The sequence below is a fragment of the Rhamphochromis longiceps genome, linkage group LG12 (assembly GCF_057381845.1).
Source record: "Rhamphochromis longiceps isolate RC_006_pf linkage group LG12, R_longiceps_female_GT1.1, whole genome shotgun sequence".
In the NCBI taxonomy this organism is placed as follows: Eukaryota; Metazoa; Chordata; class Actinopteri; order Cichliformes; family Cichlidae; genus Rhamphochromis; species Rhamphochromis longiceps.
The window spans coordinates 15,121,546-15,136,709 of record NC_140568.1 but is presented as its reverse complement, the minus strand read 5'-3'; the positions used below and the strand labels follow the sequence as shown (position 1 = coordinate 15,136,709).

The window sequence follows — 15,164 nt, the reverse complement described above, 5'->3', positions numbered from 1 at the left end:
TGGCTTTATAAGTCAGCTGAAATCGGACTTGTACAACTAGTCATAGATTTCTTTTTTTTTTTTTTGTGAGTATTTAAGAAGCTTTTGATACAATTTTGAGTCAATCCAATTATGGAGCCACTACATCCACGTAGGGGGGAGCTTGGGATGAATATAGGGTCTGACAAAAGTTTGGACTTTGGGATTTATTTATTTCGTCTTTTAAAATCTAACAGTTTACCTAAAAATGAAAAGGATAATTACCACCAAAGTGTTATAATAACTTGCTCCATGATAGAAAAAGAAGATGTCTGTGGATGACTGATATCCCTCTGAGAGAAGAACTTAATCTCAAATTGGTGCTCTGACTGAGCTTTTCAAACATCAGGGGTTCGTTGCAGTATGGCTTTGTTCTGGTATAGTGTTTTTTCTTTGTTGTTTGGTCTATAAATTCATGTATGACAGGGATATGCAAATAATGTTTTAAAGTCAATGTATATAAAAGCAGTTTGGAAGAGAATTAAACATAAGAGAAGTTTCCATTTTCTATGAAATGTGCACTGGGTTGAGTTTCACTGCACAATTATGCTAAATTGATTTCCTACAGATGCATCATACAGTTTTTTCTTTGTCGTTCCACCAGTACATAGCCACAAGAAATAATCTAATCTCGATCTGAAAGTAGTCCTGCATGAATATTTTCATCCTGTCAGTTGGTGATTATGGGGAAAATTGCTTGTGTTGATTCTTTCATATTTTTCATTAGAAAGTCAGACCTGGCCATACACTTCCAAGTCATTTTAAGTCTATTTGCATGACTATAAAGAAAAATATGCTATGAAAGCATCACCCCTTGATGCTTTAAGTTTGGCATCTTTGGCCATCACTATTAATTACTTATGTATTTATTTTAAACTGGACATGACAAAAGTATATTTCCAGTTACAAGGTTATTAATATATTCTTGAGTAGGTTTAGGAAAGGAAAGTGGTTTGACTTGAATTGGATGCTTTAACCCCGTGAGGTCTAGGTTATCACTATTGAAAACCCCAGCCTTAGGTCCTAACTATGTTCTGAAGATAAGCAAAGAAACATTCTGGGGGGGGAAATGTAGTTTTTGATGTATGTCTGTTAGAATAAACACTGTCTCTGTCTCCTGTTTTTAAGAAATGACTTTTATATTCCCATAACATATATTTGTTAGCTCCATCGGCTATCACCAAAGATGACTAAGGCTACGTCCACACATATCCGGGTATTTTTGAAAACGCAGATTTTTCTATGCGTTTGCACATTTGCGGCGTTTTCGGTCACTGAAAACTGAGATTTTTTAAAACTCCTGCCAGGGTGTTGATTTTCGAAAACTCAATTTTTGCATTTACGTGTGGACGAGGAAAATGGAGAAAACGCAGCGTCAAAGGTGTGCGCCTTTTTTGACGTCACACTGTGCACTTGTTTCAGTGAAATGGATTTCTACAATGGTCGACTTAGACTAGGGTGACCATATTTTGATTTCCAAAAAAGAGGACACTTGGCCCATTCATGAAGAACATGAAGAATAATACTGTTTGCTTAAAGAAATGTTTAACACATTTAAACAATGGCTTCTCTGTGCGGTTAATGAATGGTGAAACAAAAATGTCATATAAGCTTTTACAAGTCAACAAGGGCAAAAAATTACTAGGACCGTACAAGGGAAATTTATTTTGCAGTTTATCTGAAAAGCTCCACTTGCACTTTGACGTCTTTTAAAAATCATCAGGCACACTGCTGCGCGCTGTCTGTCCGATCTGTGAGCGCAGAAGAAGCGCTCACAAAGCATCAGCTCGGGGATGACATCACACATATGTAGGGATGGGTATCGTTTAGGTTTTATCCGATACCAGTAACAAACCGGTACATTTGAAACAGTGCCGGTGCTTAAAGAATGGAGAACACAAAATTGGTCCAAAAACCTCTCATGTTCAGCTGTTTTTTTGTAAAAAGATAACAATGTTAGCCTTTTCTGCAGCTATAGGGCATATATGGTATCACTCTTGGCTGGAAGCAGTGCTTAAACAATGGAAAAAACACAAACCTTGTCTAAAAACCTCTCATGTTTAGCTGTTTTCCAATTTTTCTTTGGTCATTTTAGCCTTTTTGGCCAGGGTGAAGGGAGTATCTGCCATCAAACAAGAGGACAGCCGCATGTAGCTATGATGATGTTTGCTAGTTCACCTTACATGCATTAATGTAATAACGTGGTTAACCTACTCAACGTAAATTACACACAAACAACATTAAGCTACTCACGCAGAGAAGAACGGCTGCTGCTGCCATCATCGTCCGTCATCATTTCTGCTACACTGGCAGAGCTAGGGGCCAGGACTCTCCTCTTTGGGTTTTTGGGAGATGTTGCTAACTCCAGGTCCGATAACAGGCAACCCACCCGCAGTAGATGTGCACGTTGTGAGGTCTCGCAGCAAGCTATCAAATACAGCGCATTTCTCAGCTTTCAAAAAAACGCTATGCGTCACCAGGTGTTTCATCGGATTTGAGGTGTTACCTCCTTTGCACAGTATCACCTTAAAGCACTTGTTGCAGGCTGCTGAGTTTGCATCTTTTGCTGTGAAGTACAGCCAGACTTTTGACCGCTTCGCCTTGGGCATTTTTAATCTGTAGCTCTGCTCTAAAAGAACGTACGTACCTGGACCCGCCTACTATCCTCGGAAATGTAAAATGATTGGCTAGAATCTACAGGGAGTGCAGAATTATAAGGCAAGTTGTATTTTTGAGGAATAATTTTATTATTGAACAACAACCATGTTCTCAATGAACCCAAAAAACTCATTAATATCAAAGCTGAATGTTTTTGGAAGTAGTTTTTAGTTTGCTTTTAGTTTTAGCTATTTTAGGGGGATATCTGTGTGTGCAGGTGACTATTACTGTGCATAACTATTAGGCAACTTAACAAAAAACAAATATATACCCATTTCAATCATTTATTTTTACCAGTGAAACCAATATAACATCTCCACATTCACAAATATACACTTCTGACATTCAAAAACAAATCAGCGACCAATATAGCCACCTTTCTTTGCAAGGACACTCAAAAGCCTGCCATCCATGGATTCTGTCAGTGTTTTGATCTGTTCACCATCAACATTGCGTGCAGCAGCAACCACAGCCTCCCAGACACTGTTCAGAGAGGTGTACTGTTTTCCCTCCTTGTAAATCTCACATTTGATGATGGACCACAGGTTCTCAATGGGGTTCAGATCAGGTGAACAAGGTGGCCATGTCATTAGTTTTTCTTCTTTTATACCCTTTCTTGCCAGCCACGCTGTGGAGTACTTGGACGCGTGTGATGGAGCATTGTCCTGCATGAAAATCATGTTTTTCTTGAAGGATGCAGACTTCTTCCTGTACCACTGCTTGAAGAAGGTGTCTTCCAGAAACTGGCATTAGGACTGGGAGTTGAGCTTGACTCCATCCTCAACCTGAAAAGGCCCCACAAGCTCATCTTTGATGATACCAGCCCAAACCAGTACTCCACCTCCACCTTGCTGGCGTCTGAGTCGGACTGGAGCTCTCTGCCCTTTACCAATCCCGCCACGGGCCCATCCATCTGGCCCATCAAGACTCACTCTCATGTCATCAGTCCATAAAACCTTAGAAAAACCAGTCTTGAGATATTTCTTGGCCCAGTCTTGACGTTTCAGCTTGTGTGTCTTGTTCAGTGGTGGTCGTCTTTCAGCCTTTCTTACCTTGGCCATGTCTCTGAGTATTGCACACCTTGTGCTTTTGGGCACTCCAGTGATGTTGCAGCTCTGAAATATGGCCAAACTGGTGGCAAGTGGCATCTTGGCAGCTGCACGCTTGACTTTTCTCAGTTCATGGGCAGTTATTTTGCGCCTTGGTTTTTCCACACGCTTCTTGCGACCCTGTTGACTATTTTGAATGAAACGCTTGATTGTTCGATGATCACGCTTCAGAAGCTTCTCAATTTTGAGACTGCTGCATCCCTCTGCAAGATATCTCACTATTTTTGACTTTTCTGAGCCTGTCAAGTCCTTCTTTTGACCCATTTTGCCAAAGGAAAGGACGTTGCCTAATAATTATGCACACCTGATATAGGGTGTTGGTCATTAGACCACACCCCTTCTCATTACAGAGATGCACATCACCTAATATGCTTAATTGGTAGTAGGCTTTCGAGCCTATACAGCTTGGAGTAAGACAACATGCATGAAGAGGATGATGTGGACAAAATACTCATTTGCCTAATAATTCTGCACTCCCTGTAAAGTGTATGCCATCTCAGGGGGCGGGGGAAGCACCGAAATAAAGCACCGAAATGTGCGCTGCTTTTCGGTCTGGTTACTACCGTTTATGTCAAACCGGTACCCATCCCTACACATATGCACTGCACTGGTCACTCCACTTTATTGTCATTGATATTTATATTTAAAAAGTGCAATACTGTAATTTTCTGCTGCTCATTCCTGTGCAATATCCCATCTGCCCTCCCGTCATATTTCTTTTCAAGATTTTCTTATTTAATCACTAGTGTACATATATTTATATTTATAGATACATATATATTTAGTCATCTTTTCTCTTTTTACCACGTCTCTCTAATATTTTGCTCTTTACTATTTTTTTTATTATTTTATTATATTTTATTATATTTTCTTCTACTGTACCATGCTGCTGAGTGACTGCTGCTCGTCAAACACATTTCATTGCAATGTTGACTCTGTGCTAACTTGCATATGACAAATAAAACTTAAAACTTAAAACTATGGTTCCTCTGTAGGCCTATAGAAAAACCCAGACATTTTCATCAATCTTGGACACCGCGGACAGAACGTGAAAAGTGGACATGTCCAGTTGGTCACCCTAACTTAGACAAAATACTGTTACTGTTAGTTTCACTCTCTGTAGTTTTTAAATGCTTACATATACACGCACACAGTTATTGTCCCTTCACACAAGACTCCTTTCTGCTTCTATGCGCCATCTTTGTTTACTCTTTCCCACCTATGCTTCTAGACTTCTGATTGGCCAACATTCCTACACGGTTAGGAATATATCGCCACCTGTTTCTTTGGCATGTTCCTAGCAGCATTTTCCTTCGTTTTTGCGTTGACGTGTGGACAGGATTTTAAAAAAAAGGAAAATCTCAGTTTTCAAAAATACCCATGTACGTGTAGACGTAGCCTAAGATGAAATATCACAGGGTTAAATGTTACACATTGAGTTATATATCAAGACATCATATGATTAAATAAGTCTTTTCTATCGATTTTCATTAGTAATTGCGTTTGGCTAAACTGTAGGAAAATATTACAATTAATTCAAAAATATAAAACTTGTTCACAGTTATTTCTTTTCAGTCATGTACTCTTTTGAATTTAAGCATGACCTATTTTAAGGACTGTTATCACACTGGGGATTCACGTAATAAAATGTCAGTACGGTTTGATTTACACTGCAAAAATGAGCTCAGAAGCAAAATACAAAAAAAAGATCCTGAATATTCCTGTGGCATCTCACTTTAACACTGCAAAACACAGCGATACTCCATTACAATATATTAATATACTGGCATTATAGTCTGTTCTCTGTCCCAGGACATTAAATACTTGTGTTCTGTCAAAGCTGCTTGTGATACCCTCTGGCTTTAGTGCAATGATGCACTGGGTCTAGCAGTGGAAGACAGGCCACACTCTTAACTCTTCTCAAATCAGTGCTCGTGCAGGACCCTGTGGCATCGTGGTTTTTTTGTAACTGTATTGTGACAAAATGGAAGTATTTGACCATGATGGGATATTTTTTATGTAAGTTTTCTTATGAGTTATTTTTACTATTTCATTTTTTCACTTTCTTTTTTGATGTCATTCTTTGTAGTTTACTATTAGTTGAACACCTGTGTAAGATTGAGCTTGTCTGTATATTTGGGTCAGGTGTTTCTCATCTTCTTTTTGAGAATGCCTGATAGAGTATGTATGAGGTTCATGTCAGGCATATTGGCTGGCTGATTAAGCACAATAATATCATGGTCAGAAAAGCATTTGGTTCAGTTTTTGCAAAATCCTGTTGGAAAAGCAAAGTCGCATCTCCATAAAGCATGTCAACAGATGGAAACATGAAATGCTCCTGGTAGATGGCTGCATTGACTTTTGGCCTGATAACATACATTGGATCAGCCAACACCAGCAGATGGCATGGGAATCATTACAGACTGCACACTGGACTTCAAACACCTTGGATTATGTGCTTCTCCATTCATTCTCCAGACTTGTAGTCACTAATTTCCAAATAAAGAGGACTTTGGAATACTGAGCCACAGTCCATTTCTTTTCTGGTTCTTTTCATTTTCTCTTCAAGTCAGGTTTACGTTAGTATACTGTGGCACTTTGCAAACAGCCAGCCTTTTTAGTAAAGGCCTTCTCTGTCTCACCCTCATTGTGGAAGGTGTCAGTGATCATCATCTGAACAACTGTAAAGTCAGCAGTCTTTCCCATGGCTGTGTGTACTGAACTAGACTGAAATATACATGGTATTTATACTGTTTGAATAGCAATAATTCAATATTACAGTAATTTGAGATATTGAGTTTGTGAGTTCCATTAAAGGGCAAAATTTGATTTTTTTTTTCTGATTTTTCTAATTAAATTTTTCTAATTTTTTAGATGGACCTGAAAACAACTATTTTTTCAAAAACCACCCTCCACCTTAACCATGCTAAAAATGATCCTACGTAGTTATGAAAATGTTTAAAGCTAGCTTTATACAGAATTAAAACTTTACATGAAAATTAAAAAAAAAGGCAAATTAAGAAGTTATTGAAAACACTCTAAAAGTGAATGTTACAGTTAAACAAATCAGAAAAGATGTATGTGTAAATGTTATGCCCATAGTTCTGTATTATTTCCCAGCTTTTACAGCGCTAAATACATCTGAGGGCCATGAATGAATATGGATTAACACATCACATAAATGTGCCAGCTGATCAGTGATTGGATCTGAAATCATCATGTCCCTTGTTTCTGTAATAATTTTAAGGTGTGTTGAGGATATAACGGTGATATGATTACTTACAGGAAGTACATGTCGTAGCATTGTGATAGAGACATACTGTGGTGGGGCGTGGTCTGCGGGGCCGTGCGGACGCACCTGCACGGCATCCGCAATCACGCCCGCCGTGTTAAAACACGGGGACTCAGGGGTTGGTGTTGTGGTGTGGTGTGACGTGAATCAAATAAAGTTGGCTCTGAACGTCGCTCCGTGGTCCCGCCGTGCCTTATTCATGCCACATTGGTGCCGAAACCCAGGAGGCGGCATGGCGGGTACCTACCAGAGCCAGGAAAGGAAAGAGCTGGCCGAGAGGGTGGCCGAAATAGCGGCCACCCAGCGGAAGCAGGCGGCGGAGGTGCGTCGCCAACAGGAAGAGCTGCGGAAGGAGAGCGAACGCCACCTGGGGAAGATGGCAGAGCTGGCAGCGCTGCTCTGGGCCTGGGCGCCACCCCCACAAGTGTGTCCCGAGGACAGTGAAGCGGTGGAGGAGCCGTGTGGGTCACCTCGGCAGCCGGAGGTGGTGGACGAGCCACGCGGGGGTCCGAGCCTGCCGGAGGAGGAGGAGCAGCCGGGTGAAGGGCTGCTCCTGCCGGGAGCGGTGGAGGAGCCGCTCCAATCGGAGGCCGAGGACGAGGCGGGCGAGGGTCTACACCTGCCGGAGGCAGAGGAGTCGCTCCACCCAGAGGTGGGCGAGGGGCTGTGCCTGCTGGGGGCGGAGGCGCAGTGCGGGGAGCCGCTCCAAACGGGAGTGGCGGAGGCGGTGGCGGAGCAGCTGTGCGGGGAGACGGAGGTCCCTGCTCCAGGGCAGCCTGTGCAGCCGGAGTTGGAGGCAGAGGAGCGGGACAGCCCCGCTAGGCCGGGGATCGGCGGGCTGGCTAGTCCAGCCTCGCTGCCACCAGTCGATTCTGCGCGCCTGACGTCTGCCCAGCCGCCTGTGTGCAGGAGCTCACGGCCATGCCTGTGGGGCCGTGTCCGCTTGCTACGCGGCCGACCTCCGGACCAGCTTCGCCGTTGCCGCTGGATGCGCGGGCGGCCACCAGAACGGACGCTTCCCCGTCGCTTGGTCAGGGGCTGGGGCGCCGATGTTTAGGGGCCGAGTCTCGCCCCAGTTCGCGGGGGGGGGGAGTAGGTTCGGCCAGATTACTCCCCGGCCTCAATCGGGCGATGGGGGTATGTGGTGGGGCGTGGTCTGCGGGGCCGTGCGGACGCACCTGCACGGCATCCGCAATCACGCCCGCCGTGTTAAAACACGGGGACTCAGGGGTTGGTGTTGTGGTGTGGTGTGACGTGAATCAAATAAAGTTGGCTCTGAACGTCGCTCCGTGGTCCCGCCGTGCCTTATTCATGCCACACATACTATACTGAGAAATGTCAGCAAACTGTATAATTTCCAGTCATTCACCTCCCTGTCTGTTTGTTTTATGTGTGGCTCTTCTATACACCCGCATCCATTCATTTACCCATTTAACAAGGACAACATTGATTGAGAGAAGTGGTGAGAGTGCAGATTCGATTTCAAGGGACAGGATTGGATTTGATAGCGGGGGCATAATAGCTCTCATTGGCTTTTATGGCACTGAATAGCTTAGCTGGAGCTGTCTTGATTCGACTGAGGTGTAATTCTGAGAAGGATCCCGGGGATGGCAGGAGCACAAACATCCTGTTCCCCATTGTCCCAGCCCACAGAACTCACTGTGCTTTACCCAGAAGAGATGGCCAAATGACAAAATGTGAGTCTAGAACCTTTCTTTGAAGGAAAAAAAAAAATACATATGAAGTGTAAGAGTCCACGATTCTAATAGTGCGCTTAGATCAATGAACTGTCAACCATCAAAACGAAAAAAACAGAGTAACCTGCCGTGAATTGTCGTTAAACAAAGGGGCATGCTGGCGCCAGCACAAAGGCTGTTTTTGTGTCGACTAAAATCCAGGCCTTGTGGCTGAGATAAGATGTATTCAGACTCCACAGCCACAATTTGGGTAATCAGTCTCCTCCTAATTCCTCTCCACTTGTTCCGCTCTGATTTCATTCATCTGCAAATTGCTCTGAGAAGAAGAGTTTTGCTCGGATGGGGGATGAATTGTGCTCTGAGTGTACTCTGCTTTTCTACAATATGTTAGCTTCTGATGAATGCCGATGTCAAAACACTGTCCACTGAGCAATCGTTTTAAATCTGAAAGTAGTTGCTGTTATCATCTTGTTTGTAAAATAAAATGTACTTTTCACTGCTAAATTGCGTATCCACCTGATACCAGAACAATGATGTCTTTGTTTCCATCAGACTACCTGTTCTGCTCTTATTTTTTCCCCTTAAAGAAACAACTAGGATGGTGAAGTAACCAGGGTTTTGTGTTATAGGTGGTGCCACAGGTGATGCTCAACCAGATGCTGTACCTTCGGTACAGGGCACCCTGCCCCACTTCATCCAGGAGCCGGAGGATGCCTACATTGTCAAAAGTAACCCTATCAAGCTGCGCTGTCGAGCTGTGCCTGCCTTACAGATCTTCTTCAAATGCAATGGGGAGTGGGTTCATCAGAACGAGCACTTCTCTCACGAGTACAAGGACCTCAACACTGGTAAGACAAAGCTTTTTATACTTCCACACATGATGATGATAATAATAATAATAATAATAATAATAATAATAATAATAATAATAATAATAATAATGATGATGATATACACTTCCACATAAAGCTCTTGGTTTTAATGTTTAAAAAGTAACAAACTTGTAAATTAATTAAATTAAGCAAATGATGCTATCTATCGAGTTTGTGTACTACTGAGCTTTTGAAAACTGTTCAGTAACACCAGCATTTACTGATATTTATTGTTAATAACTGTTATTTACTATATTCAACTACTCTTTGGTGTTATCAGAAGACAAGAAATTTAAACTTTTTGCTAAAGGGATTCGCATTTTACATGGTGACAGTCTGTGTGTTGAAACAGTTTTTAAGCTTACATAACAACAGTATTAATATTGTTAATTATAAAGTTAAAATAAATCAGTTTTATTTGAATACCTGTTTTTCACAAAGGAAATTCAGCAAACATGAAAACAAAATTTGACAAAGAAAACTTGTTTTATGTCTCCCTCAGAAACATTATGGATAAACTAGATGATGTGTTCAAGTCAGATGATTGCATACGTAAACAGTTCTCCATTTTAAAGGTCTCTGCAGAGATCTGTAGCATCTGTCAAAGCAAACACTGGTGTTCCAGTTTAGTAGTTTTTTTTCCCCACGGTCTAAAATTTCTTTCATTTATTTAGTTCGAATCATCAAAATGATTAAAGAATGTAGAAACAAAAGAAATCTAACATAATTTAAACTAAAACCTTGCCTTGCCTTGACTAAACTCTAGATAAACATATTTTGACTATTTCAGAAAAATGAGTAAAGCTCAACTACAACCATGATTATGTAAACTAAATTACAAAGTTACTATGGATATTTCAGCTAAATATATGTCAACTAAAATGATGCTGAAGGAAAGTTTACTTGAATTTTGCTGACACTGAGGAAAGTGCCATTGACCTACTCACTGGTAACCCTGACCTCAAGCAATCATATTATCTCATATTAATATTTATTCATTTGTTCTCCCATATCCTGGCATCAGAGACCATGTTAAATAATCATTCTAACAAAGATCAAAACCATCTTTTAAAAAATCAGTTTTGCCATATTTTCAGACCTTCTCGCCAAACCAACTCCTCTATCTGGTAATGTGGGGAACCACAATGTTCTCAAGTCCACTGAGGCATTATAATCTCTGCAGTGTCTCCCAGAAACACCTAGAATTCATCCATGAGGCATCCTGGTTACTTGCCTGAACCAACTTAACTGGCTAAAACCATAAACCCATTTCAATTACGGTAAGAAGGTTCTTGGTTTGCATCCCAACTGGGGCGTTCTGGTGGACTTGGCAGTCATGACAGTCATGAAAATGACTTCAGGTCCTGACCACAGCAGCTTAGGCAGACCATCAAGAGAAATATCAGTGTGGCCTCAGATGATTTAAGGCAACAAAAGCAGAACAGCCTCAGTAATCATAGCTGGGCCAAGCAATATGTGAAGTGCTTATTTTAAGCTCCTTGCATTACTAGATGGAGGTTTATATACTGTACCACATCAGCCTGATTTCAGCTAGTTTCACATGAGCCGTCACTCACAGCAATGAAGAAGACCCATTTTTAAATGCTTTTTCTGGTATGATTGCACACTCTGAAATAGTGTTACAGCAGCAGTTCCCCTTGACTGCAGCTAAATTGAAAATTAATAGTTAAATTGCATGTTTGATGCACATTTGATTATTAAATTACATTTTTGATTCATTTTTAATTTAGGAAGTACTTCCTTTGAGCCCATTGAGTAGATGCTGGTTCACCGTGTTGTACTGCAGTTCCCTTGGGTGGAGAAATTTTAGAAGGAAACAGTCAAATAGCTTTAATTTGGAATGAACACAGAAATATGTGAAGATACTGAAACATTTACCTTCAAATTTTGATTCATAAACCCAACTTTGGGCAAACTCTAACCATGATGGATGTAAACCATGTGAGTCAAATTTCAAAGAAAACCCAGTTATATTCCATCTGGTGCAAAGAAGTTTAAGGTGCCATCTTCATACAAAAGAAACTTTTCTGCAACACAAGTAGAAAAATCCTTTCCATCAACTAACTGTGTCTGTTCTAACTTAGAATTTTTTCTTGTTGTTTATAATAGTTCACATTTTACATGAAAAAAACTCACTGAGGAAAAGGAACTTTCAACAAACTAAAATTATTTAACTATGCGGTGTCCAGTGTGTGGCATCCAGACAACAAGAGCTGACTTAAATAAATACATACAGTTTTACAAAATCAATTTTTAATTCACCAGAAATGAGATTCTTTTGGTGAACTATAGAGAATTTTTGCTAGAAACAAAGTCAGAAGCAGTGTGATCTCACTGAAGCAGCAACAACAAAATCACTCTTAGGGAGAATGGTTGGGTAGATTGACTGATGGGCCAACAAAGCGTTTCATTTAGACAAGAATGTTTGTTTGCTGCGAGTTTCCTACCAAGCAGAAGAAAGGCTGCCAAATTTCTTCCACATTGTTTTAACACCTTTAGAACGAGTGAATGCCAGCTCAACAGCACTGACTTCCAACAGGAGGTTATAAAATGACTTATAAAAAACGGCATCACATCAACTTTGTGTAGTAGATTTGTGATTTCAGTAGTTCTTTTTTTCTCTGCCTATATATGGATGGTTTCCTTTATTAAGACAATGTTCCTTCCCTAGTAACTACTCTCCCTAGAAAGAGTTTGCCTCTCTCTGTGCTCTTTTTTCAGCAAGTCAAACCTAATAAATGGTTAGACTTTCTAATAAATGGCTTTTCCATTTTGTACAATAGTGCCCCTCTTTGCAGACATAAAATATCACTGTTTTATACAGTAGGCACCAGAGCCAGTAACCTGTAAATCCTACATGTAAGCTACACATTAGCTAAGGTTTTTTTTCAATTGAACTGTAGAAGACGTGTTTTCCTCCACTTTCCTCCACAATTGTAGTCTCAGGTGTTGGCATAGGTTAATTTTTACAGTCTTTGTATAACTGTATCACTGAAGCATATGACTGCCTATCTTGGGTTTTATTCTATACCAGATGATGAAGAGTACACGCTGATAAAAGAATACTTGATTCGCAAAATCAAAGCATGCGCTTACATAACACCAAGATTCTACATAGACTCTACCATGCTGAATGTTCATACTTGATGTATATTATAAACTCTTACCATCCACTTGGTTGCTTTCAAACCATTTGGAGGTAGGATTATAGTTAGGTTAGGTTTTAGCCACATGCCACACTAGCAGAGTTTCAGCAACTAGATGACGTCCCTTTGAAATCAAATCTGTTAGGCGCAGTTTAGTTTTACAGCTCTTCTGTAAGCTTTCAATTGGGGTATGCAAAATAGATGAAAATTACACATAAAAGGCTAAAAGTGAAGGTGACCTGGTGAATTTTAAGAGGTAAGTCTCTACTGACTAAACTGATTTTTTTCATTTGTTATTTTTAATCTTTCTCTTGCAAGTCCTCTGCACTTTATGCAAGTGCAGTTTTAAATTAGTTGAGTACCCCTTGGGTAACACTTTTCCCTCTGCATGTATCTCTGGAGAGCATCTGCTTTATTGTCTTGTTCCTCTTATTAAGCTTAATAACTGGTATTCTTTGAAAATGTAAGAATTTTCAGAAGCATCAGTACACCCAGTTCAGTTCTAAATACCCCGACTAAGAGTTTAATCATTCCTAAAAGCCTAAATTGCACTTTCTCATTGCAGTCGTTTTTATTATTCACTGTGTTTAGTTTACTGCTTATATGTTCAAAAATTAAACTGATTAGTTAAGTCATTTTATTTAGTAAAGTAAGTAAAGTAAAATTTTATTTATATAGCACCTTTCAAGATAAAATCACAAAGTGCTTTACAGAGGCCATGACCAAGGCTAGTCACTCAGAAACTATGCTGGCCCTCAGGCTACACCAGCTGGGAACCTTAAAATAATGTGTGAATACTGTTTAAACAATGTGTGCCACCAATACATGTCCAAATGATATAAGTGTCGGGCGAGGTTGTGATTTGAAGTGTGATGGAAGCAGTGGCGTGCCATACCAATTAAGTCCCATTAGCTTTTGTCAAGCGGAAGCGTGTTGATTAGAAGACCTGACTGAGGCCTCCTGAAAGGATTTCTGGCAAACAACAAAAGCCAATGTGACACCTCGGCTGGAATGCTCTGTGATTACAGGCTGCAAGAAAGCCGTCTTTCTTGTATTCATGAAGGTCTCTCCACAGAAAGAGCCTTTAATTGCTTCTGGAAGTTCATTATAGTGTGATTGCTGTGCTGTGAAATTGTTGTGAGCTTGATAATGGCAAAATGAAATTTGGAACTTCAAATTGTTTGTTGTTTTGTGTACAGTGGAAAAGTACAAGGGAAAGTTCACTTGGTGGTATTTGGCCCAGCTCAGTTCATATTCCACATCAACATCCAGCATCCAGCAGGAGGGAAGCTAATCAGTGGATTTGACAGATAAGAGTGAGACGCTATACCAAAAGCTTTTGCTGTTGCCTCGAGGCTACAGCATACAGCTGCTATGTTAACAAAAGGTTGAAGTAAAAATCTCAAATTCTTGCTTCCGGAATTAAAAGGTTGTGGAACCTTTACAAATAACATATAACACCTTTCCCCTAACAACTAAAAAGCTGAATTCATAAGCAGTAATCCCTTGCTGAGATCAATACACTCAGGGGTCCTGCTGCTACACTTTTCATTCTTAGTCTGGTATTAAGGCCAGTTTTTGTCAGCTATTTGTTCTATATTGCTGTATAAATAAGAATACAAAGTAGAATGGCTAACTTTGTGTCTGCTCTCTAGTTGTTCAACATATCAAAGGTAACCATATTATTGTGACTGTAGAATCAAGTGGTAATTTCCACATTAAATAAAAAAAAGACCACGAGAGTGTCTACTTCCACAGGTTCCCACATTAAAATACCTCGGTGGGTGAATTTTAATTTTTTTTGTTTTTACTGGTAGGTGCTAACATGGGGAGCTATAGTTAACAGTTGTCTGCTTTGCATATCAAAGTACAGGATTCTTGTTTGTGGCAGAATAAAATTAACTGACAAATAATATGACTTTCTGTGTGGTATAGACTGTCCAAGAATATGTGTTGAGTGAGTGAAATTTTACTATTTATGTTGATTTATTTTATTTAATCTTTCACTTAGCACTAATAACCACGTATGCGAATCTGTGCTTTACAAACATATACAGTAGTTCATGGTTCTAGCTTGCTAACCAAGCATTCTACAATCTCATCCAAATATGGTCACGTGGTTCCAAAAAAAGTAATATATACTAATGACTAAGGCTTCAAAAACCATTGGGATAATCATGCCGTGATCATGATAATCTTAGAAATGTTTTGAGTCTTATAAAGATATGAATTAACAAGGGCTAGATTAGTACAAAGAATTCACATTTAAGCAGTGGCATTTCATCAGATTAAACAAAGCAAGCAGTGCTTTCATTTGTTAAATTATGAATTAACTATAATTAACTACATTT

General features: G+C 40.2%; 1 protein-coding gene across 1 annotated transcript in view; it reads left to right on the top strand.

The window, feature by feature from the left end:
* Positions 1-15,164, top strand: part of LOC146657074 (netrin receptor UNC5D-like) — a 289,291-nt gene that overhangs the window by 104,600 nt on the left and 169,527 nt on the right. Inside the window, exon 2 of the mRNA XM_085424935.1 lies at positions 9,404-9,622. Within this exon, the coding sequence (XP_085281061.1) occupies positions 9,404-9,622 (219 nt within the window). The remainder of the gene's footprint in view (positions 1-9,403; positions 9,623-15,164) is intronic.